The sequence below is a fragment of the Mytilus trossulus genome, chromosome 4, assembly GCF_036588685.1.
Source record: "Mytilus trossulus isolate FHL-02 chromosome 4, PNRI_Mtr1.1.1.hap1, whole genome shotgun sequence".
In the NCBI taxonomy this organism is placed as follows: domain Eukaryota; kingdom Metazoa; phylum Mollusca; class Bivalvia; order Mytilida; family Mytilidae; genus Mytilus; species Mytilus trossulus.
The window spans coordinates 28,756,120-28,781,487 of record NC_086376.1 but is presented as its reverse complement, the minus strand read 5'-3'; the positions used below and the strand labels follow the sequence as shown (position 1 = coordinate 28,781,487).

The window sequence follows — 25,368 nt, the reverse complement described above, 5'->3', positions numbered from 1 at the left end:
ACAGAAAAAATGGAGTTGTCTTTTTACAAAATTTACTTCTGGATACTATCTAATGATCATAAATAAGCTTTTGTCCAAGTTTAGTACAAACCCAGGATAGTTTAAGAAAGTTATTAAAATTTTAAAAACTTTTACCACATAGTGAATGTTATGTTTCCCGCAGAAAAACTAAGTCCATTTAAAAGTAAAATACAGAAAAAATGGATTTATTTGTTTACAAAATTTACTTCTGGATACTATCTTATGATCATAAACAAGTTTCTGTCCAAGTTTGGAACAAACCAAGGATAGTTTAAGAAAGTTATGAAAATTCTAAAAACTTTAACCTCAGAGTGAATGAAATGTTTCCCCGCAGAAAAAACTAATTCCATTTATAAGTAAAATACAGAAAAAATGGAATTTTATTTTTACAAAATTTACTTCTGGATACTATCTTATGATCATAAACAAGCTTCTGATTAAGTTTGGTAGAAATCCAGTATAGTTTAAGAAAGTTATTAAAATTTCAAAAACTTTAACCACAGAGTGAATATTTGTGGACGCCGCCGACGACGACGCCGACGGAAAGTAGGATCGCTTAGTCTCGCTTTTTCGACTAAAGTCGAAGGCTCGACAAAAATGATCATGTTTTTTGGTATTTGGTTGCAAAAATATGTTAATTAACTTCAATTAAAGCAGGTTGAATGATTAAATTAATTTAAAAAATATTAGATTACATATACGTTTTGAGGGGAGACAACACTGTAAACAGTCTGTTTTTTTTGGCAGTGAAAAGTGAAAACTTATTTGCAGCCACTGTAGTTCTTTTCTGAGCAGGCGAACATACCCTGAAGCATGAATTTTTTGAAAGACCAGATGAAAATCTATTAAATTCATACAATTTTAATCATGAAAAATGTGAAGGTATCATGTTTTCAGGGGTGTGCACATGACCTGATTTCAGGTTTTTTAAGCTTAAATTAGGCAATGTTTTTCCCAGTTTTTCTGGATAAAACTTTTTTATTCTATTAAAAGTACATATTATTTTTATTTCATTATAAACTAGAGAACATTATGATTCCAGTGATATCTAGTTTTATACAAGAATCTTAAATAATCAGTCCTACACTACGGGTCACTTACGCAGCATGGTTCCTCAAAATAAGACGTCATAGAAAAAATTGTTGATTGCACCCCTAGCTGCAGTATCGTAGCTCTTAATAGGTCCTTATGTTATTTTTTTACTATTTGCAGACCATAGAGCTACAGATTTTTGGATTATAAAGAATACATTTTAGAGAAATAAGTGCGACCTGAACCTGGGTCGCAATTCCAAATGTTTTGAAATAGGAAAAATCTGTAGCTCTATGGTCTGCAAATAGTAAAAAAATAACATAAGGACCTAAGAGCTACGATACCGCAGCTAGTATAAGTATATAATTATTTTGATGAAACAAACTTTTGCAGAGTAATGACCAAGCATATTAAAATTATATTTTAAAAAGTTTTCAAGACAAATATATCCTTTGCACCAAAAGGAATTAAGCAGCCAAGAAAATCCATGCCATTATCTATTTCCCAAAATCATATGAATGTATGATATAAACATTTTTAGTTACAGAAGGAAAACTTACTTTGTATCTTTAAATGATGTGTTAATCCCAAATGCTTTCATTTGGTCTTTAATCCAATCACAATTGTTGCCATCTTGGTCTTCATAATAACAACCAATTGACGGTCTAAGGTGATAAGTCTAAAAATATAATATCTGTGCAACTCAAAACAAGTTTGTCTATTTATAGATTGATAACAGTCTATTTTCTTAATTTCTTTTGTCTTGAATGGAAAAAATATAACTGGCTGTACAAAGACAGGAGCCTCTGGCCTTTGTAAGTCATGTATGATTTTTTTTTTTTAAGACATATAGTTAAACGTTTTATTCTTAAATATTTCCTGTGTACAATTACCATAGTCATCCAGGTTCAGGCTAAAGGTCCCTGTTTACAGGGGTAAATTCAGTAAATCAAAGCACCAAAGGCGCTGTGGGCAGTTAAGTAAAAAAAGCAGAGGCAAACTTGGCAGAAGTTTATATAATAAGACAATAATTGTTGCTTCATTTTTTTTTTTGGATTTATTAATAATAACAAACATCATGAACATTAAACAATCATATATTGTACATTTATGTTCATTTAAATAATCAATCATTGAGGCAAATAATTCATATTTTGTCAAAGTTTTTAAAAGCAACACATATATCAAGTATATTTTTTTTATGGTCATGAGTCTGCAGTGGTACAAGTTTGCAATGATGCAGTTCGTTAAGGCTGGTATTGGTTGACTGTTAGAAGTTCAAATTGACTTTAGTACGAGCTTGTACAAGTATGAATAGACTTGCTTCCCTAGAAAGAAATCTGAGTTTGTGTTCAACAGTACACCAAGTTATCAAACAGGAGTGGGTAGGGTCACCCTAAGGACTCTCCCTATATTTCATTTGATCAGTTCTCATACATGAATATATATGGTTTGATTTAAAGGTGGGGTGACTGCAGGGACTCTCCCTATATTTCATTTTATGTAGAGGTGGGGATCCCAACTGTTTCCAAGTTCTTAAACAGGAGGGGTATGGTGACCACAGGGACTTCCCCTATATTTCATTTGATTTGTTATATAGTCCCATACATGAGTATATATGGTTAAGGGGTGAGGATCTCGAATTTTTCCAAGTTCTCAATCAGGAGGGTGTACAGTGACCATAGGGACCCCCTTATAATTTATTTGATTTGTAATATTATCCCATACATAAATATATATGGTTTAAGATTATGGATCTCGACCATTATAAATTCTCAAACAGGAAGGGGTAGAGTGGCCCCACGAACTCCATCTATATTTCATATAATTTGTTATATTGTCCCATACATGAATATATATGGTTAAGGAGTGGGGATCTTGACTGTTACCAAGTTCTCAAACAGGAGGGGTGGGGTGACCCCCAAGGAACCCCCATATTTCATTTGAATAGTTATATTGTCCCATACATGAATAAATATGGTTTAGGGTTGAGGATCTCGAATGTTTCCAAGTTCTCAAACAGGAGGATGAACAATAACCCTAGGACCCCCACATTATTCCTTTGATTTGTAATATTGTCCCATACAAGAATATATATGGTTTAAGATTGGTGATCTCAACTGTTTACAAATTCTCTAACCGGAAGGGGGAGATTGGCCCACGAACTTCACCTATATTTCATATGATTTGTCATATTGTCCTATACATAAATATATATGGTTTAGGGGTGGGGATCTCGACCGTTTCCAAGTTCTCAAATAGGAAGGGTGGGGTGATCCCCATGGACTCCCTCTACAATGGCTCTACATATTTCATTTGATTTGTTATATTGTCCCATACATAAATATATATGGTTGAGGGGTGGGGATCTCGACCGTTTCCAAGTTCTCAAATGGAGGGGTTGGGTGATCCCCAGAGACTCCCTCTACATATTTCATTTGATTTGTTATATTGTCCACTACATGAAGATATATGTTTTAGGGATAGGGATCTCGACCGTTACTAAGTTATCAAACAGGAGGGATGAGGTGATCCCCAGGGACTCCCCCTATATTTCATTTGATTAATTATATGTTGTCCCATACATGAATAAATATGGTTTAGAGGTGGGGATCTCGACTGTTTCCAAGTTCTAAAACATGCGGGGTGGGGTGACCCTGGGGACTTCCCCTATATTTCATTTGATTATTAATTTAGTCTCTTACATGAATGTATATGGTCGAGGGGTGGGGATCTCATCCGTTTCAAAGTTATCAAACAGGAGGAGGTAGAGTGACCCAATGGACTCCACCTATATATAATAAGATTTGCTTACATTCAGGTATCATATATATAGTTGCACTATTTGTGTCTGTCAAAAGTCAGGAGCCTGTAAATCAGTGGTTGTCTTTTGTTTATGTGTTACATATTTGTTTCATAGTTATGTTTTTTATATGAATAAGGCTATTACGGTTTTCTCGTTTGAATTGTTTCACATTGTCTTATCGGGGCCTTTTATACCTGACTATGTGGTAATGATATGGGCTTTGCTCATTGTTGAAGGCAGTACGATGACCTATAGTTGTTAATGTCTGTCAATTTGGTCTCTTGTGGACAGTTGTCTCATTGGCAATCATACCATATCTTTTTTTATATAAAAAACTTCCCGCTATATTTTAAATGACCAATCAAAATTGAGAAGAAAAAAATACCCCTTGAAATTGCAGTAATATGTTTAACTTTAAAAGCATCTAACATGCATTACCAACATTTATCACTGATAAAGAAAATGTATACTGTTACCAGGAACATATATATTGTTAGATAAACTGTTCCCAGCTGTCACATTGTATTGGATTTTGACATTAAAAAATTTGTGTACAAAAATGTTTTCTGCTTTTTCTTTCTTTTACATATATCTTTTGGTTTTCAATTCTAGTGTTTATATTTATTTACCATGCATAGATGTATTGTGTCACCTGTCTGGATTTTTTTTTTAATGATAGCCAAACCCGGGATTACCATTATCCGCTTCCAGAATCGGATCCGATATTGTAATTGTCTTCCCCGGCAGCCATTTTATTTTCAATGTTGTTTTGACAGATGAAGTGAGATACGATTTTAGTCGGATTTACACATTATTTGTCGGCGATTTTCTGTATAAATCTAGCAGTTGAACAAATTGAACATCGCTGTCAGGGATAGTAATGATGAAAATAAGTTTGAGATCGTTTACTAGAAAACTTTGGTAAAAATGTTTGGAAAGTTATTTTTTTATTTCCTTTCAAGGTCCGTCGGGCATGTCGGGCGTAGCTAGTAACCAAGTAGAAAGTCCGACTGCAAAAATGGAAGGTCGCAGACCTCGGACCACCGCTAATTTGAACTCCTGCGTACAAATTGAAAAGATACGAAATTTCGTATTATAATTCAAAATTGCCGCCAACAGCGTGATCAAACAATGTAGATTCGCACTGAATTCCTATACTGACCCCCATTACTATTTAACCCTGAAGGGAAAAAATTTTGTACATTCAGCATTTATTCTTTATTCTTTTTCAACTCTAGTTTTATTACAAACATTATCTGCCAATCAGAAGAGCATATAACTTCAGTGTTATACAGAAAGCTCTCCCCTAAATGGGCGGTCCCTGATGACGTATATTTATTTACTGAATTTACCCCTATACAAAGTGAAACCAGCTATCCAGGGGAAATAGAAGGCAATAAAAACTAGAGGCTCTACAGAACCTGTGTTGCTCACCTTGGTCTATGTGAATATTAAACAGAGGAAGCAGATGGATTCATGACAAAATTGTGTTTTGGTGATGGTGATGCGTTTGTACATCTTACTTTACTGAACATTCTTGCTGTTACAATTATCTGTATCTTGGCCCAGTAGTTTCAGTGGAAAATATTAGTAAAAATTTTATAAATTTTATGAAAATTGTTAAAAATTGACTACAAGGGGCAATAACTCCTTAGGGGGTCAATTGACCATTTCGGTCAGGTTGACTTATTTGTAAATCTTACTTTGCTGTACATTATTGCTGTTTACAGTTTATCTCTATTGATAATAATATTCAAAATAATAACCAAAGACAGTAAAATTTCCTTAAAATTACCAATTAAGGGGCAGCAACCCAACAACAGATTGTCCGATTTATCTGAAAATTTAAGGGCAGATAGATCTTGCCCTGATGAACAATTTTACCCAGTCAGATTTGTTCTAAATGCTTTGGTTTTTGAGTTATAAGCCAAAACTGCATTTTACCCCTATGTTTTATTTTTAGCCGTGGCGGCCATCTTGGTTGGATGGCTGGATCACCGGACCAATTTTTTAAACTTATTATGGCAAAGATAATTGTGGCCAAGTTTGGATTACTTTAGCTCAGTAGTTTCAGAGGAGAAGATTTTTGTAAAAGTTAACAAGACGGACGACAGATGACAGATGCAAAAAAAAAAGCTCACTTGGCCAAGGCTTAAAAAGGACAGTCACACTATTTAAAGACCATACATTATCAATTGACATCACAATGAGGCACAGTTTGATAAACAGACACAGATTTAAGGCTGAACACAGATCTCAGACTCCACCTAATCAGATATCGACTTTAAAAATATAAGGACCATAATTTGGCCTTCAGTTTCTTTTTGTATCCTTTTATTAGTTCTAAAACTTTAACTTTTATTCTGTGGGTTGTGTTGGTGTTAGAATAGTATTAATGGAACAATTGAGTTTTTCGAGAAAAAATTAATACATATTGATTCACCATTTACGTGACAGGAAACCAAACAGGAAACCAATCTTTATTTTCTTTATTTTGCACAATATATTTCAAAAGACATAATTGAACACCATTACTAGTGTAACTTGCTTCATGTTAATATTTAAAATCTATTTTCAATGTTAAATTAAAAGGGTTTTTTAAACGCGACAGGAAACCATAAGAAAGCATTTTTTCAGTTTTATTTTATTGCAAAATCTACTAAAAATAATCTGAACAGTATACTTTTTCTTAAAATCCATCTTGAATGTAACAGTATTATAAAACTCCTAAACATGTGCTTGTTTTGAAAGCAATTAGTACAATTTACTCAGAAATTTCCATATTTTCTTTATTGATACAGGATACCATAATCATTGTATCTTGATGTTTTAGCCAAAAAAATGTATTTATATTTGGTTTTGAAATTCCAGTTATATACAATTTATTCCAAATCATTGGCAATGTAAAATTATTTAAATCCAGTAAAGAAAAAAACTTTTAACTTGGAATTAAAATCTTAAAAATAGGCACCATGTGGTATTTGTGACCTGTACCATGTACACCATCTACATGGTTTCCACATTTTAACCTACTTTAGTGGGCTAAAATCAACTAGATACCATTGAGATGGGAGCCATCTCTGTGGGCCCAGCTGTCAATAACGTGGGGTAAATAAGTTGTATGGATAATCTGATATCATACCTGCCAACTTTTGAAAATGCCCATGGGGGTTTTAACGCGCGACAACAATTTCAAAGTTTAAAATTCTTTGCAACAACTATTTTGCGTGAAAAAGTGTCATTTTTGCATGATTTGTAAGATGAGCTTACATCCCTTTTTTTTAAGTTTATTTGCATGATTCTAGTTATTATATCAGCAGAAAATATGAACATGTAGCTGTAAGACCAGGAATTATTTTTCATGTGTAAGGATACTAAATAGTTGTTGACGGACTTTTATCAGGTTGATTACAACACATAGGGATCCCTCCTCAATGTTAGGACATTAAAAACCACTTTTTAAGTACAAATGAGCACACATTCATATTATTTGAAGAAACTTTTCCCAAAGAACTGTACATCTTATGATCTATCATTGTCTATCTGGTATTATATGGTCAACACATGTCCAAGAATGTTCTTGGCCTTATATCTTCTTTATTATTCAAAATAATAGGACTCTTCATTTAGAAAAGCTGTTCCAAATATAATGTCAGAATTTCCCATTTTTAAGATAATAAATCTACACGTTCCTATTTTATTTTTTACAAGAGTGACCCCTTAACTAAGGGTTGTCCCTCATTTAAGGGGTTCCTCATGTTGATGTGGGGGAGGGGTTCCATGTGGAAAATAATGAAGACTACATTATCCTTTAAATGATTGATTACACAAATAAAATTATGTTACAGTAAGTGTACATGTAATGTCAATAGGTTAGTGAATAAACTACTATTTATTATATTCATGGTAGTACTGCATCATTGAAGTTTGTCAATCAGCCATGCTTTTATTCTTATTCTGTGTAAGAACCTCCTTGCAGTTGAAAAATCATTTGCCATGCTCACGTTTTTACAATTCTGACCAACAAACAGAGGAATACAACACAAGTTCAATATCTAGCATGTTAAAACAATCTTGAGAGAAAACATTTTTGATTGGCTGATTAATTTGATCTTGAGAAACACACAATTTGATTGGCTGAACACGATTTTCCTCCATTGGACACAGTTCAAAATCGGGAACAACAATATTTTTCGTGTAAATTTTCACCTAATCGTGTTTTAGAGGGTTTTTCAGGAACACGATCGTGCAATCGTGACAAAGGGTCAAAATCGTGTAGTACACGCCTTAATCGTGAAAGTTGGCAGGTATGTGATATGAAGCATTATTTGAAGTTATTACATAGTCTCATGTGTGATTTTATTCTAAGATTTTAAGTTAAAACTGATAAATATTCTCAACTTACTTTCATAGTATAATAGTGATATGACTGCATGATGTGAACTCATTGTTGACTACTCTAAGGTGACTTCTGGATATATGGATTGATGTTTGAACAATATGTTTAAAGGTGTTGCCGTAATTGATATTTGTCACATATTTTTAGAATTATGCCTGCAATATATTATGACCCACCAAGTATAAAGTATGAAATATTAACGGTTCTCGAGAGGTAGAGCGGACACAATTTGTTAAGAACAAGGAATGGATGGACAGACCGACGGAATGACCTTTGACCTAGGATGCATACATTATGACACATTCTCTGGTGTTTGTTAATATATATTACAAGTACACACCCGTGATATCGCGGGTCCGTGACTGAATTAAAGTATATAACTATGCCTCATTAAGCCTTATTTTAGTAATTAGTATTGTCATCTGATAAAGTCATGTCGATTATAAGATACAAAGTTTTCTCTGCTTTCAAATCTTTCTGTATGAACCCGTCGACCTGGAACTTATCAATTATTGGTAATATTAATTATTTGGAAAACAAAAGGTCCTGGCTATCCAGGAATGGAGTATTTTTAATCAACAGCATTATCCTATATTAGTTATCTTAGAAAGTCTTGCTGATTGCTGAATAAAACTACAAAAGGGAACAATTTGACAATGATTGAATTTAGTAGTGTCAGCCTTTGATTATGACCCATGTATATAGCAAAATCCTAAATACACCGTTTGGTGGTTCGCCTGTCAAATGCGGAACGTACAGATAAGGTAATAGCTAACAGGTGAATATACTATTGGTATCGGTGTCGGATTCGACCCGGAACTTGTTAATTATTGGCAATATTAATTAGGTGGAAAACAAAAGGGTGTGGAGTGGTGTAATTTATAATCTACACCATTGTCCTATATAAGTTATATATAGAGTTGAATTCTTTGATTTGTCGTTTTTACCCGATGACGGCTGACAAATTGGACCTCGTAATTTTAGTATTATAGATACTTCTGGAAACCCAGTGACCACCAGGAAAGTCTGGTTGACGACTGTGAAGAGAACAGTGGCAACCTGGAGAGACAGGAGGCAGCCAGGAGAGACTGGTAACCGGGGCATTAGGCTTGGCAAGTCAAAGTGCATCTCCTGTGAAGGGGAACCCATTTTACACGCTATGGAATGATATATACTAAGACACCCTCAGGGCTGTGCGAGAGCGAGGGAGGATGAACAGCCCATAGGACAGGACCAGGAAACGACTATGGAACCGACAAGGACAACAAACCAGAACAACGGATGTAAATGTTTTTGTGGTAAAGTCTGTAAGAATTCTAGAGGTTTGAAGATCCATCAAAGTAGAATGAAATGTGTGCAACCCCATTCTGGCAATCAACGCACAGAGATCTGGTCAGACGGAGGAGGAGACCATCCAGGAAGCAAACCACAGTGATGATAGCCTCCCTGTGACCCAGGGTGAGGATGAGCAAGAGGAACAGCCTACAGAGGTAGAACAACTTGACGAGGCAGAAGAGATAGAGAGGATAGAACCAACAGTCCATAGAGAAGACGGGATAGAAACAACAGTCCATAGAGAAGACAGGATAGAACCAACAACCTGTAGAGAAGAGAATGAGCCACGCAAAGAGAAGATCAAATGGCCAACGAATGCAGACAAAGCAGCTTGGAAAGCGCTTGATGAAGATTTGGAAAACATCTTAGAGGTAACATTAGCAGGCAGTGTAGACAGAAAGATAACAGCAATGACGTCCATTATTTACAGCGTAGGAAAGGACAGTGCCTAAGAAGATGGTTGGGTGTGCCAAGAAGTTTCAGCAGCATTGGATTGTACAGCACAGGAACAAAGCTACAATTACCAATGAAGGCATTGACAGAAGAGTATAAAGTTACAAAGACAAGACAGGTTATGACGTTGAGAGACAGCAAAGATGCTAAAGTGAGAGGAGCCAAAGTAAAGATCAGGACATGAAGGAAATGGAAAGCAGAGGAAGCAGTTAAGGAAGCTGAGACCAGACTAAAGCACAGTGTCATCGTTGGTGTAACAGCAGTTGGTAGACAGGGATTTGGTATGACAACAAAACCAAGGTTGGATACAGCAAATGAGAAGGGACGGAGGGAACTGGTGCAACAGGAAATACGACAGATGGAAGAAGAGAGTAGGAATGTTAAGGCAGTTGGAATGAAACAGCAGGGTAGTTGGTTGAATTGGCAAGGAGCTAGAAGCAGGGATTTGACCTGGAGCGAGATTTGGAGTATGGAGGGATACAGATTGAGTTTTCTCCTAAGATCAGTGTATGATGTTTTACCAAGCCCATCAAACCTCTATACCTTGGGGTTGATAGAAGACCCAACATGCACCTTATGCAAAGACAAACCAGCATCTCTACAGCATGTGTTGTCAGCATGTCCAGTCGCATTGGTATACATGGAGGCATGACAGTGTATTGAAAACAATAGCAGCAAAGTTGGATACCACCAGGAGAAAGAAGAGAAAGATTCAGAAGAACATCACATTTGTAAATTTTGTGAGGGCTGGAGAAAAGAAAGACAACCAGGCAGAAGGTTTAGGGATACTTGGAACAGCATCAGACTGGCAGATGACAGCAGACATACATCGACGCATGAGTTTCCCAGCAGAAATAGCAGCAACATCGCTAAGACCAGATATAGTCATTTGGTCACAGGGAACTAGGCAGGCGGTCTTGCTGGAACTGACAGTCCCATGGGAAGACAGAATAGAGGAAGCTTATGAAAGAAGGATGGCAAAATATCAGCAGCTAGTAGAGGATCGCAAACAGCGGGGATGGAGGACGTGGTGTTTGGCAATAGAAGTCGGATGCAGGGGCTTTGCAGGACAGTCAATGTGGCGGGCACTTAGGACCTTGGGAGTGGTAGGAGCAGAGAGGAAGAAACTGATTACAGAAGTGTGTAGAGAAGCAGAAGTGGCATCACAGTGGATTTGGAGGAAAAGAGACGAAGTGTGGAAAAGTACAAAGTGTTAGAACAATGAACATTTATAGTGTAGATAATGGACAGATATAGATATACAGAACAGCATTCAGTTACAGAAGAACAGCAATGACATCAGGTGAGACATCGGAGCCGTGTAGGCCATCCAGTTCCAGGTTCAGATTGATCACCTGAGCCGGCGCACCTCTGGAGGTTGTTGTGGAATAGCGCCGAAACAGCCAAGGAAGGAGGACTCCACCTGATGATGGAATTGGATCAGCATTCTTTTGATGTTTACAAGGTAATATGTTAAGTTGAAAATGTTTATCAGGTATAAAGTATGAAATAATAACAGCTGTCCTCTCAAACTATAGTGTGGATCAAATTTGTTAGCGATGGACAGACCAACAGACAGACAGACCTTTGACCTAGGAAGTTGTACATACATCATGACACACCCTCTGGTGTTGGTTAAAATGGATGTTAAGTATAATATTTGAAATCATAACGGTTCTCAAGATATAGAGCGGACACCATCTTCACCACAGGACACAGGGTTGTCAACTGAAACCAAAGTTTTTTTTACCTTGACCTTTGACCTAGGAAGTTGTACATACAAAATAAATGTACATCATGACACACCCTCTGGTGGTGGTTAAAATGGATGTCAAGTATAAACTTTGAAATCATAACGGTTATCTAGATATGGAGCGGACACGATCTTCACCACAGGACACAGGGTTGTCAACTGAAACCAAAGTTTTTGACCTTGACCTTTGACCTAGGGCCCGGTCCAGTCATGCTTCAGTGATTCCCTATGTAATCAACCAAATTTTTCCCATGAAAGGGGGGGCTTGGGCCCCCCCTGAAAACGCCTATGTTTGTAATATTATTTCAAAATACCAAACTCTTCCCTATGTGTTTAATGTTAATTTTATCATGTAATCAAATATCAAATAAAAGAACTATATAGACAAATCAATAAGAATTTTCAGGTAATTTTGTTCTAAACCATGCACAATCGGATATTTCAATGTTTTTCTGACAGGAAATGGACCTTGATTTAAATTTAGTTACGAATTGACAATTTGCAGACAAGAAGATTTCGTTTTTTAATAAAAAAAAACATGTCGCTACCCTTGGTCTATGTGAATATAAAACAAAACAGATGGATTCAGGACAAAATTGTGTTTTGGTAATGGTGATGTGTTTGTACATCTCACTTAACTGAACATTCTTGCTGCTCACAATTATCTCTATCTATAATGAACTTGGCACAGTAGTTTCAGTGGAAAATGTTAGTAAAAGTTTACAAATTTAATGAAAATTGTTAAAAATTTACTATTAAGGACAATAACTCCTTAGGGGGTCAATTGACCATTTTGGTCATGTTGACTTATTTGTAAATCTTACTTTGCTGAACATTATTGCTGTTAACAGTTTATCTCTATCTATAATAATATACAAGATAATAACCAAAAACAGCAAAATTTCCTTAAAATTACCAATTCAGGGGCAGCAACCCAATAACAGGTTGTCCAAATCATCTGAAAAGTTAAGAGCAGATAGATCTTGACCTGATAAACGAATTTACCCACTGTCAGATTTGCTCTAAAAGCTTTTGTTTTTGAGTTATAAGCCAACAGCTGCATTTTACCCCATTTGTTCTATTTTTAGCCATGGTGGCCATCTTGGTTGGTTGGCTGGGTCACAGGACACATTTTTAAACTAGATACCCCAATGATGATTGTGTTAAGTTTGGTTTAATTTGGCCCAGTAGTTTCAGAGGAGAAGATTTTTGAAAAAAGTTCAAGTTGACGGATGACGATGATGATGACCGACGCCGGGCGCAAAGTGACAGGAAAAGCTCACTTGGCCCGTCAGGTCAGGTGATCTTAAAAGGAAATATTTCTTAATAAATTATTATCTATAATTATTGTCTTCCTTTGTCATGTGAAAAGATTCAAATGGTTAAATTTTATAGAATATACAAGACTCGGTTGACAAGAGCAGTACATTGGAGAATTTTGATTAAACTCTAAATGCGCACAAAATCAGAAATATAATCTAAACTATATATCTGTATACAATTATGCTACAAGTTTACAACTCAACTCCCAGTGTTTAGCTTCATATGTTGTTCTTTCCTATCAATTCATGCATATTCAATACTGTAAATTCAGAAATTATTGCGTGCATTTATTATTGCAATTTTGTCAATTTAGACTCAAATGGGATTTTAAGTTTTGCAAAATTGAGAAAAATCCTGTTTAATTCATATACAAAAGTTTTTATTTTTGTGAATACATGTATATCCGTTGCACTTTTAGCAATAATAAAAACATTGCAATAATTTCTGAATTTACAGTAGCTACATATGTTGATGTGTCAAATACACATACTCAATAATTACCGGCCATTACACCTGACTGTTATGATTTCCAGTACTAAAAAGAATAAATCAACTTTCATCTAAAACATACCATTACTTTTGGTTGAATTAAAGTACTTCCCAGATAAGCAATTACACCAAGATTCACAGCATAAATTCCTTTCTTTTCTTTCCTTAGTTCATGTCTGGCAAAGAAGAGAGTTGGTCGAGTCTTATTAACAGATTCCAAACTGAGCAAACTGCTATAAAACGCTGGATCATGTTGATCTTGATCATTATAAAAACGCAGATAAACTGTCCAGTCGTACTGTATATTGTTCAGTGAACAGTCTGACTTGATGGAAGTAGTGATATTGACAGCTTCCCACAACAAGTATTTACATATAGAATGTATAGTATCAGCCACTCCTGATGCCATCAAAGTTACAGTGCAGTTCTGACCTGTACACCTACACAGTAATGCTACAATAATCAAAAAGATATAAAAACTAAATGTTACAGATTATGTATAGACTATGCATGGAAAATCAAATTTTGTGTGATAATATAGCTCTTGGTATCATGCTTTCTGATAAGAAAATGAAAAAAAATTAAAATGGGTTGCCAAACATGTTTTCTTGTTACAAATAAAAATAGGTAAATTCCAAACACTTTCTATTATGAAACTACTTTACCTTCTGCTGTTGTTTTTTTATTTGGTCGGGTTGTTGTCTCTTTGACACATTCCCCATTTCCATTCTCAATTTTATTTATCTAGGTTATCTCCCCTTATTTTGCAAAAGTTTAAAAATTATGAATTACATCAAATTTAATTAATTTTCCATTTTTTGATGATGTTCCTTTGACACCATCTTATGATGTTTATATTTTACAATTCCTTAGCTATGCCTGCGTCTGTTGTGACATTTTTTTATTTTAACACAGGTAGTCTATGAATTACCAGTCAGGGGACTTGCTTAAATGAAGATTTTCTAAATCACTGATTTAAGTAATATTATGTCAATAAAGGTTGGAAGTAAGGTTGTCTTTCATTAATAATCACCTATTTAATTAGGCCAAAAAAAATATATATGTCTGTTTCCTGCTGCCAAGGCAAATAAATCAGGGTCGGTAGGTCGTTTTTTTTGGTTTTTGGTCTTTTTAATTTTTGCATTCCCTGTCAGATTTGTATTCAGTTAAATGTCATGTTTGGTTAGGGTCCTGTACCCCAAAATGATTTAATCCCTTTAAAGAAGCTTTAATTGAATAATCCTCCCAGTGCCGACATTTTTTAAACCTTAATTGAAGCACATTTGTGCTGGGAGCAGCCATTTTATTGTTTGGGCATAGTAAAATACAGATCTGGATCGGACCGGAAACATCTTTTCTGGACGAAAACAATTTTTTTCCAGATTTGAATGAAAGATCTAGGGTCGGAAGTTTGAGTCAGGGTTGGTTGGGAAACAGGAAACAGACATATATTTTTTTTTGGCCTTAGTACAAATCACTAGACTGAGTGATTTAATGGTATTATAGCTTTAAATGTAAAATATCAATGATCCAGGAACTAATTCTGTTGCTGAAATTATCAGATCCAACATCTGTGTTGATGGAGGGGGTGTTCCAAACCCAGGACACAGGGGGATTCCAATTACATGTCCCCATTCAAATGCATTGATCGTCCTAAAAAGGGGGGTTCTAACCTCCGGAACCCCACCTCTGGATCAGTGTCTAGATAGGATGGCAGGTCATGTCAGGTGATGACCTTTAATGAATCTAGGATAATAATCACTTGTTTAAGTAACATACCTCAATTTCCTTCCAAAAAATCACCTCTTTAAGTATCATTATTTCAATAACCCCCCACTAATTTTAACACCTCATAACTGAAATTTTGATCTCGAACAGCAGAATTTTAATACATAATCTGTAAGATGAAACCATGAAATTTTAAGGAAAAAAACTTCCACAGCTGGGAAAATCACAGTGACAGATATCACTTATGGAAAGGTTAGAAGAGTAGTTTGAATAATTTCATATTAATTTACGGTGGGGAAAAAATGAACATTAATAAAGCACTATTGCTGAAAATTGCATTAACAGCAGGTCTTTAGTAGGAAACATGCTTTTCCAGTATGAGGATAAAATGAGCTCAAATGATATAATATGGGTCTCTTAATTTGCACGATTTTATTTAAACTGCAGTTTATATCTCATCCAAAGAATGTTGCCTGTTCTGAACATGTTTAAAAAAAAATATAAAAAAATTGCAAATAATAAATTCTTCAAGTAAATGTTACCAACTATCATGACTATCATTGTAAGATATGCAATCTAGACCAATAGCTAAGAACTTTAAAGTGTCAACAAAAATAATCTCAAATGTTGTTTTAGGGCATTTTGTAAGTTGAAACAGAGGTTATATGACATTGAAGATTAAAAGTTGTGAGTGCCTTTTGATCAATTTTTAAAGTATTTTTCAACCAAGGGCATTGAAAATGTACTTCTTCAACGTAAACAAATTAAAAAACTCATTTTATTGAAATGTGGATTCTTTCTTGATTGCAAAAATATATATTTTCACTTCTATTAAAAATTCAAAGAATTGATGGGAAATAAACTAATAAACAATGGTTTGTTATAATTAAAAAAGTTTTAAAGTTTTAAAACTGTTTCAAGCCAGTTCCTGATGAAAAAAAAGTGTAAATAATCTAAATTGTTGATTAATTACAGACGATTATTGGAAATGTATCAAGTCTATTATAGGCCTTACTTGAATACCTTTTGTATATTCATATTTATATTCATATTTCATTTTTTCAAGATCTTGTTAATCATTTATCTTTCAGATGTTATTTACAGAATCACTTTATGTAATGTAGATAAAAAGTAATAGGCAATAAACAAATCTATCATCCTTTATATACGTAACATCTTATATATACATTTGTGTATTCAATTATGAGGTCAAATATTTGTATATTAAGATGTATATTTCATTGTATAATTATGATAGACTGAGGTTGATAAGTGATGTGATCAATTAGATTGACAGTTAAAGAGGTGGAGCATTGTAATTAAAGGTCTACCTCAGACATGTGACAGAGTTGTCAAGCCATAACTGGAGATTTGGAAATTTTCAGCTGGAGTTTTGGTCTCATAACTGGAGATTTTTTATCGACTCTTTTTTCGTCGTGCACAATTTTTTGTGTGTGTGTTGAAACTGCATATCATCTTTTTTTGTATAAAGAAGAATGGTTCTATACATTTAAACACCTGTATAGCCATTTTTACTTGATAATAATAGAAGATAAGTGGTTTTTATTTTTTTATTCATCATATATATTAAGATATGTTATAACAAGTTATAATAACAAAACAATATAAAATTTCAAACAAAAGCAAACTTGTTTAAATGTCATAAGAGATCATACTTTAAATAACCATAGCACAGTTTTTACATTTACAAGAGCACTAATCATTGTTCAAACACAATTTAAGAAAGAGACTGTTTGTATAAGGCACAAGCTGACTTTGCTGCTTTAACAAGTTCTGGTTCTGGTTTATACTGATGACAGTCTGTTGGGTTGTTTATCTTTACACTAAGTAGACTGTGGATGGTCTTATCAGCTAGGTTGTCTCTTGGGTCAGACTGGATCTTCTTAAGCATGGAAAAAGTTCTTTCTGTGTCAGCATTGGAGTGTGGCAGGGCTAGAACAACTTTGCTGAGTGCAAACAGGTGATGAAACTGTTGCTTACCACTTGGTAGCTTCAGGTTGCCAATAGAGGTCCAGAACTGGTTGAGTGAAGGCTCGTCTTGGTCAAATGCTGGTAAGTCAGACAGAGGAGTAAGAATATACTCAGCAGCTTAATCTTCAAGTTGACTGGTCTCTTGCTGGGTATAGGTGAGGAACCTATCAGACAAGCTGACAACTGAAAAAAATAAAAAAATAATAAGTACAAAGTTTAAACAGTTAAATGATCAATCATAATTCAAACAATAAATGTTGTGCTATGTAATATTATATCTTCTCTTTAAGCCATAGGCAGTTCAGTATCATTGACATATTCCCCACAATTTTATGTTTGTAACAAGCACTCAGTTTTATCTTGTGACAGTTTTGACTTACTAGACTAACAAAAAACTCACCTTCATCTGGAGATAACTTGTCTTTGCTGAGTGGATTCAGAAAACTGATGCCTCTGAGGACCTTGTTTTGGAATGGGAACTTCTTTATCATGGTTTCAGTCATGGTGCAATAGAACTCCCTGACTGTACTGAAATAGAAATAAAACATTTATTAAAATGTACAAAACTTGATAATCACCTTAAGCAAGTATACTCTGTGTAAATTGAAATGGAAACTAATGAACAATTACTTCTGATGGGATTATTTTCTCTTCCTTTGATCTATTGTATATATTCTCTGTGGACTATCTCATGAACATATACCCTAGATTATTTTTTCTTTGTTAACACATAATAAACATACCTGAAAAAGTTGCTGACTGTCTGTGGTGCTAGGTCCTCATTGTCACTTAGGAACTCTCTAACTTTCATACCAACTGCAATTCTGGTGTTGTCGTGTTGGTTGTCTTTACACCTGAAGTCTACCTTTGTGATGTCTGAATGTGCTGTAATGGTCCTAGTAGTGACAAATTTACCCATCATCTTGCGAAGGAGTCTCACCATTTCTGTGTGTAAGTAACCAATCATGGACTCACCAGCCTACAAATTAAAATATTTATTAATAAAAATTGATGAAACATTCACAATTTGTACCGACTAAGAATAGTTTATATATATTGAAATATTGTTTAGACATCTGTAAACTGTTGAAGACTATGTTGAAATATATTGTCTTTGGGTTGCTGTCTCATTGAATTATACCTCACATTTTTTAATTTAAAATATTCAAATTATTAATGTTTGTGTCATTTTGGTCTTTTGTGGATAGTTGTCTCATTGGCAATCATACCACATCTTCTTTTTTATACTTAAAATTTACATATTATCAGAATAAAATACCTGAAACATCACGTTGAGGTCATTCAGGATAGGCATGACAAACTCTAGGAAGGCAAAGTACAGCCACATCTGGTCACTGGTGAAGTGCTGCATTCATCTGTTGATAAGACCTGGCTTCTCACATTCTGCATGGCTCTGAAAGTAACTCTTCAAAGCTGGCCACTGCTGTAGGGTACGCTGAACGCACCTCTCTAAAGACAACCACCTGGTACTGCAGTGCTTGATGATCTTCATTGGGTCAGTCTCTGTGAACTCTTGGAACTGCTTGTAATTCTCTCGTCTGGTCGAACTGAAAAAATAAAATTCAAAAATAAAGAAATTTGAATACCATTGTGTCAGTTTAATATTTGATTAAATTAAATTATTACGTTTGTCTAATACAAATCATGTCACATTCTTTAATTTGAAATACTATTTTTCATTTTTAAAACTAGCCCACAAGTATATAAAATTAATTTATTTTGAACAATTTTTTTTTAAACATTTATAGAGATAATAAGTACAATGTGATACCTATGATGGAAATGGTAGTAGATGTCCACTAAGAAGTCATCAACTGGCAATGGCAGGGTCTTGATGGCCTTCTGTGCACAGAGGTTGGCTAAGTGACAAACACACCCTACGTTGAACACACTTGGTGACATCTGCTGAATACGAGTCAGGACACTGTTGTTCTTGCCTATCATCACATTGCAGTTGTCAGATGAGAATCCAATGCAGTTGGCCCAAGGAATGTCTCTATCACTGAAAAAGATTAATATCTTGATCACTTACAAATAAATGTTATTATGTTAAATTTTGTTCAACTCTTTAAGTTTCATTTAGTTATTTAATAAACAAAAATATTTTTAAACTAAATATTTCTAAACAGGATACAATTTTCAGACTGTAATATGCCTTTTTGATGTCTCTTAATTATTTTTGTACATGGTTTGCTGTCTCACTGATGTATACCCACATTATTTTAATAAACTTTAGAAATGAAGAAAATGTACTTACATGAATACCTGATTCAGGCAGTTGAATATTGATGAGCTGGTTCCAATGTTGCAGGTTGGGATGCCAAAGAACTGAGTGGACACTATACGTAAAGTCTGGTTGTATACACGTACAAGGATGTTGAGTTTCTTGTTGTCACCTTTGTCATTTGACTCATCTATCATTACTGTGAATTTCTCGTCTGGTCGAACTGAAAAAATAAAATTCAAAAATAAAGAAATTTGAATACCATTGTGTCAGTTTAATATTTGATTAAATTAAATTATTACGTTTGTCTAATACAAATCATGTCACATTCTTTAATTTGAAATACTATTTTTCATTTTTAAAACTAGCCCACAAGTATATAAAATTAATTTATTTTGAACAATTTTTTTTTAAACATTTATAGAGATAATAAGTACAATGTGATACCTATGATGGAAATGGTAGTAGATGTCCACTAAGAAGTCATCAACTGGCAATGGCAGGGTCTTGATGGCCTTCTGTGCACAGAGGTTGGCTAAGTGACAAACACACCCTACGTTGAACACACTTGGTGACATCTGCTGAATACGAGTCAGGACACTGTTGTTCTTGCCTATCATCACATTGCAGTTGTCAGATGAGAATCCAATGCAGTTGGCCCAAGGAATGTCTCTATCACTGAAAAAGATTAATATCTTGATCACTTACAAATAAATGTTATTATGTTAAATTTTGTTCAACTCTTTAAGTTTCATTTAGTTATTTAATAAACAAAAATATTTTTAAACTAAATATTTCTAAACAGGATACAATTTTCAGACTGTAATATGCCTTTTTGATGTCTCTTAATTATTTTTGTACATGGTTTGCTGTCTCACTGATGTATACCCACATTATTTTAATAAACTTTAGAAATGAAGAAAATGTACTTACATGAATACCTGATTCAGGCAGTTGAATATTGATGAGCTGGTTCCAATGTTGCAGGTTGGGATGCCAAAGAACTGAGTGGACACTATACGTAAAGTCTGGTTGTATACACGTACAAGGATGTTGAGTTTCTTGTTGTCACCTTTGTCATTTGACTCATCTATCATTACTGTGAATTTCTCAGAACGACACATGTCATTTACTTTACTGTCCCAGTGTGGTGCTAATGTGTGATGATGTGGGTTGTCTTGGTCCTCTTACAGGCAAACTTCTGTGCAAAATTTTTTCGAGGGTTTGATTTCAAAAAGCGGAAGATTTCAAATTTTTACAGGAGGGACGGAAGAGGGTCTGAAAAGCAGGAGATTTTGACTCCCGCCGGAAGAATCACATGTATGCTACCTTGTCAGTTGTCAATCATACTAGTATCTTATCAATACCCAATTACCTATTTTATAGTAGAATAAACAATACTTGCAATATGGTGACCTATAGTTGTTAATTTCTGTGGCATTTGGTCTCTTGCAGAGAGTTGTCTCATTGGCAATCAGACCTTATGATGGCTTATCTTCTTTTTATTGATTGCATTTGAATAATCTTTTTTCAACTTAAAAAACAAAACAGAATACAAATCCAATGAGTGTACAGGCCTATCAGATGGTGCCTCATGTTTAGAGTCTGGTGAGACTAGCATTGATGAAAACTAGAACCTAACTCCTATGATATGACTAGTTTCACAGTTGTATTTGACTCATATTTATGAAAAGTATTTCAAAAGAAATACATCAAATTATGTTATATTGTTGAATTTGTTTTGCTCCTTTAATCTAAACATGTAAAAAGGTTATTTTTAATAGATTTTTTTTTTTTTTTTTTTTGGTATGTACTTGTGCTACAGGACATTTGAAAAAAAAGTTATTGTAGAGGCCTGGAATTTTTTTTTAAATCGTTGTGTTTGTCATAAATTTTGAATTAACCCTACCATCAGTAGTCATTTCTAGAAATATGAAGCAGATTTATCTGTTGGTATAATCTTTAATTTCAAGTTTACTTGGATATATTAAATGTAAAGTGGTCACTAAATCTATTATTATTAAGTGACAGTTCATTATCAATTTTACCAGAAGGTGGAATTAAAGGACTGGGCTAATTTCAATTGCCATACTCATTTAATCAGTGACATTTGAAAATATATTGTTTCTGATCTTATGCCCTTTATGCCATTAAAGGCTCTGTAATTTGGGAAATGAAAATATTTTTAGGACTATAATAAAAAGAGCCATCTTGCACGCAAAACACCCATGAGCATTTTGACAAAGTTAGCCTTCCTCTGAGTATTTTTATGAGTGACTCTATACTGTAGAGTCGTTTAAAACAGTCAAATCAACCTACACCCAATAACTTCATCATGTGTAATTAGTTTTCTCTAATTCTATGGAAATTTATCCCTTTCCTAACCCATTGTATAAAAAAATTTAATCAACGTGTGGTTGCTGGTGATCTCAAAAGATCATTGGATGATTTTAAGGGTCATGACCTTTTTAGCTAAGAGGATTAATCAAAATATGAAACAGGTGTTAATGAAATTGACATCTTTGTGCAATGTGAAAGGCACTCTAAGGGGATTTTTGGTTAACAAAAAATGAAAATGTCTTTTTAATCATTAGAGAAACAGATTCTTACATAGTTACTCGTGGATTATCGGATTTTATGAGGCGGCTCAGACTTTGAAATTGATAATTTAACTATCTCGATTGGATAAAACGATAATCCACGAGTAACTATGTAAGAATCTCTATTTATCTTTATATAAAAATATATCAATAAATAAAAGAAAAATATGCACTTCCACTGGCACTATGTAAAAATGTTATAATCAATTTTTGTTTTTAAAAATCATAAAATGTTTAAATTTTTCACTGTATAAATGTCACCACAAAGCAATGTGCAGCACAAGTAACACAAACTTCAACGTTATAGGTGGTCAGTAAAATATAGTAGTAGAAGATCTATCATAGGCAGATCCAGGGCTGGTACCTCACCCCCTTTTTGGTGGAAAAAATTTGATTATCTAGAGAATCACTGCATGAAGCATGACTGGAGCGCCCCTCTTTTATGAAAAGTTCTGAATCCAACACTGTCAGTGTCTATCTTTATGTTATAGAAATGGAATAATATTGTTTAAAATTAATTAGTCCAAATAATTATGATGTCTTGAAAGGCTATCATAATTTTTTTCTTTGACTAAGGCGTCAAAGAAAAAAATTATAATAGCCTTTCAAGACGTCATAATTATTTGGACTAAAAATTAATATATCGTCTCGTATTGTGTTTTCGACTGTCTGACTTTTTGACCTAATTCTACTTTCACTTCCCATATGCTGCGCATGCCCGCATGACGTCATATTCTGCTGCTATACTTAGTAACAATAGCAAATGATACCAAGTGTGGTGAAGATTTTTCAAATAAAGTTATTATATTTAGTATTTACGTTTTTTTATTTGATATCACATTTTTGTACCCTTTTCACTAATGCTAGTTTTACCTTCCAAAAGAATCGGTCTAAAATAATCGAATTTTCTTAACTTATGGCAGAGGTCTTTTTGCATGCAAAGTTAACTCCAAGGTCATTAAGTCACATGACTGTCAGGTTGTTAGTTTCAATACTTAAAGTTAATTTGATTACGGAAATATGCATGCTCCTTACAGCTTTTTACCGAAAATATAAAATATCAGTTAAATTTTGTTTACAGAAAAAAACCAGTGTCAGTGGAAATTACAGACAATACAGACAATACTCACCAACCTCACTTCACCAGTGGATTAACCAAAGTATTTAACAAAAACATGAATATATACAAGACCATAAAAGGCTTCAAAGTGCCTCATTATGAAATGTGTACAAATTGTCCAAAAAAGACATAAAAATAATATTTTATATCTTATAGTTGTATATTTAACCATTTAATTCTTTATGTCATAAGTTTGATCGCCTCTAACACTTTGATATAAACTTTGGTATCAAATTTAAAACCAATTCCGGATATGTATGGCATGTCGTTTCCGACTTTTGACCCGTTTTTTAGATAGGTCGAAAACACAAGACGCTTGTTTTTGTCAACAAAGGTGCCATTGATCTAATGAACTCAAATAAAAAAAAAATAAAAGATCGAAATATATTTCCGATACAATCATTTTATGCACAAGTATACTAGCAACTCTAAAAATATTAGGTATGTCTATGTTCAAACATATAACAGGGAAATTTGGAAAAATATGTTAGTAGGTCGAAAATACAATACACGAGGATATGTTTGTAATGTTGTGTATTTCATAATTTTTATTATCCCTTGTATTGTCTACATCTTATGGAATCAGGATCATTAGTTTGTGTGAATTTTTCAACTGTGTAACTGTTTGAAATTTTTGACATTTTATACAACTTCACTAACACATAAGGAAACAAATCCATGCTATTCTCATTTTCAAAGTCTCAGCATCCAGAAGATGAAAAGGCGGGAAAAGAAAATGTTGATTATTCCCCTTTGCTAGAAAACGATAGAAAAGAGGGTTACACTAAAGACCTGGGAGTGGACCTGAAAAGACCTGCAAACATACGAATAAAATTATTCAAATTGCAATAACTTTTTTATTATTGGATGGAATTGCTTCAAATTGGAATTTAATTAATTGTAATCCCTTTTTCATTAAAATTAAAAACTAGAGACTCTAAAGAGCCTGTGTCGCTCACCTTGGTCTATGTGAATAAGCAGATGCATGGATTCATGACAAAATTGTGTTTTGTACATCTTACTTTACTAAACAGTCTTGCTGCTTACAATTATCTCTATCTATAATGAACTTGGCCCAGAAGTGTAAGTGGAAATGTTAATAAAAATTTACAAATTTTATGAAAATTGTTAAAAATTGACTATAAAGGACAATAACTCCTTAGGGATCAATTGACCATTTCGGTCATTTGACTTATTTGTAAATCTTACTTTGCTGAACATTATTGCTGTTTACAGTTTATCTCTATCTATAATAATATTTAAGATAATAACCAAAATAAGAAAAATTTCCTTAAAATTACCGATTCAGGGACAGCAACCCAACAACAGGTTGTGTGATTCATCTGAAAATTTCAGGGCAGATAGATGTTGACCTGATAAACATTTTAACCATTTTCAGATTTGCTCTAAATGCTTTGGTTTTTGAGTTATAAGCCAAAAACTGCATTTTACCCCTATGTTCTATTTTTAGCTGTGGCGGCCATCTTGATTTGATGGCCGGGTCACCGTACACATTTTTAAAGTAGATACCCCAAAGATGATTGTGGTCAAGTTTGGATTAATTTGGCCCAGTAGTTTCAGAGGAAAAGATTTTTGTAAATGATAACCAAGATTTACGAAAAATGGTTAAAAATTGACTATAAAGGACAATAACTCCTAAAGGGGTCAACTGACCATTTTGGTCACTTGACTTATTTGTAAATCTTACTTTGCTGAACATTATTGCTGTTTACAGTTTATCTCTATCTATAATAATATTCAAGATAAAAACCAAAAACAGCAAAATTTCCTTAAAATTACCAATTCAGGAGCAGCAACCCATTAACGGAATGTCCGATTCATCTGAAAATTTCAGGGCAGATAGATGTTGACCTGATAAACAATTTTACCCGTTTCAGATATGCTCTAAATGCTTTGGTTTTTGAGTTATAAGCCAAAAACTGCATGTTACCTCTATGTTCTATTTTTAGCTGTGGCGGCCATCTTGATTTGATGACCGGGTCACCGTACACATTTTTAAAGTAGATACCCCAAAGATGATTGTGGCCAAGTTTGGATTAATTTGGCCCAGT

At 34.0% G+C, this 25,368-nt stretch overlaps 3 protein-coding genes across 3 annotated transcripts in view; all 3 read right to left on the bottom strand.

The window, feature by feature from the left end:
- LOC134715028 (polycystin-1-like protein 2) overlaps positions 1-24,016 on the bottom strand; it is a 65,165-nt gene extending 41,149 nt beyond the window's left edge. The window contains exons 1-3 of the mRNA XM_063576872.1: positions 23,957-24,016; positions 13,694-14,064; positions 1,614-1,732 (exon numbers count right to left, since the gene is read on the bottom strand). Of these exons, the coding sequence (XP_063432942.1) occupies positions 1,614-1,732; positions 13,694-14,064; positions 23,957-23,987 (521 nt within the window). The 5' untranslated portion in view covers positions 23,988-24,016. The remainder of the gene's footprint in view (positions 1-1,613; positions 1,733-13,693; positions 14,065-23,956) is intronic.
- LOC134713841 (uncharacterized) lies at positions 17,037-19,783 on the bottom strand. Its single transcript, XM_063575116.1, has 6 exons — positions 19,610-19,783; positions 19,124-19,354; positions 18,611-18,899; positions 18,075-18,310; positions 17,732-17,859; positions 17,037-17,514 (listed from the first exon to the last, which is right to left on the bottom strand). The coding sequence occupies exons 3-6, from the start codon at positions 18,701-18,703 to the stop codon at positions 17,450-17,452; spliced, it is 522 nt and encodes a 173-aa protein (XP_063431186.1). The 5' UTR covers positions 18,704-18,899; positions 19,124-19,354; positions 19,610-19,783; the 3' UTR covers positions 17,037-17,449.
- On the bottom strand, positions 18,849-21,340 carry LOC134714329 (zinc finger BED domain-containing protein 5-like). Its single transcript, XM_063575566.1, has 4 exons — positions 20,510-21,340; positions 20,024-20,254; positions 19,234-19,354; positions 18,849-18,899 (listed from the first exon to the last, which is right to left on the bottom strand). The coding sequence occupies exons 1-4, from the start codon at positions 20,698-20,700 to the stop codon at positions 18,849-18,851; spliced, it is 594 nt and encodes a 197-aa protein (XP_063431636.1). The 5' UTR covers positions 20,701-21,340.
- Positions 24,017-25,368: the final 1,352 nt, after the last annotated feature.

Bases quoted from the DNA above. Each gene is read 5' to 3' on its own strand.
- LOC134714329 (XM_063575566.1), bottom strand. From the start codon at position 20,700: ATGTGTCGTTCTGAGAAATTCACAGTAATGATAGATGAGTCAAATGAC. The intron at 20,255-20,509 runs GTAAGTACATTT...AATCTTTTTCAG, and splicing joins TGCCTGAATCAGGTATTCAT to TGATAGAGACATTCCTTGGG. The intron at 19,355-20,023 runs GTATCACATTGT...AATCTTTTTCAG, and splicing joins TACTACCATTTCCATCATAG to TGATAGAGACATTCCTTGGG.
- LOC134713841 (XM_063575116.1), bottom strand. From the start codon at position 18,703: ATGCAGCACTTCACCAGTGACCAGATGTGGCTGTACTTTGCCTTCCTA. The intron at 17,860-18,074 runs GTATGTTTATTA...TTTCTATTTCAG, and splicing joins ACAGTCAGCAACTTTTTCAG to TACAGTCAGGGAGTTCTATT. The intron at 17,515-17,731 runs GTGAGTTTTTTG...TATTTTTTTCAG, and splicing joins CAAGTTATCTCCAGATGAAG to TTGTCAGCTTGTCTGATAGG.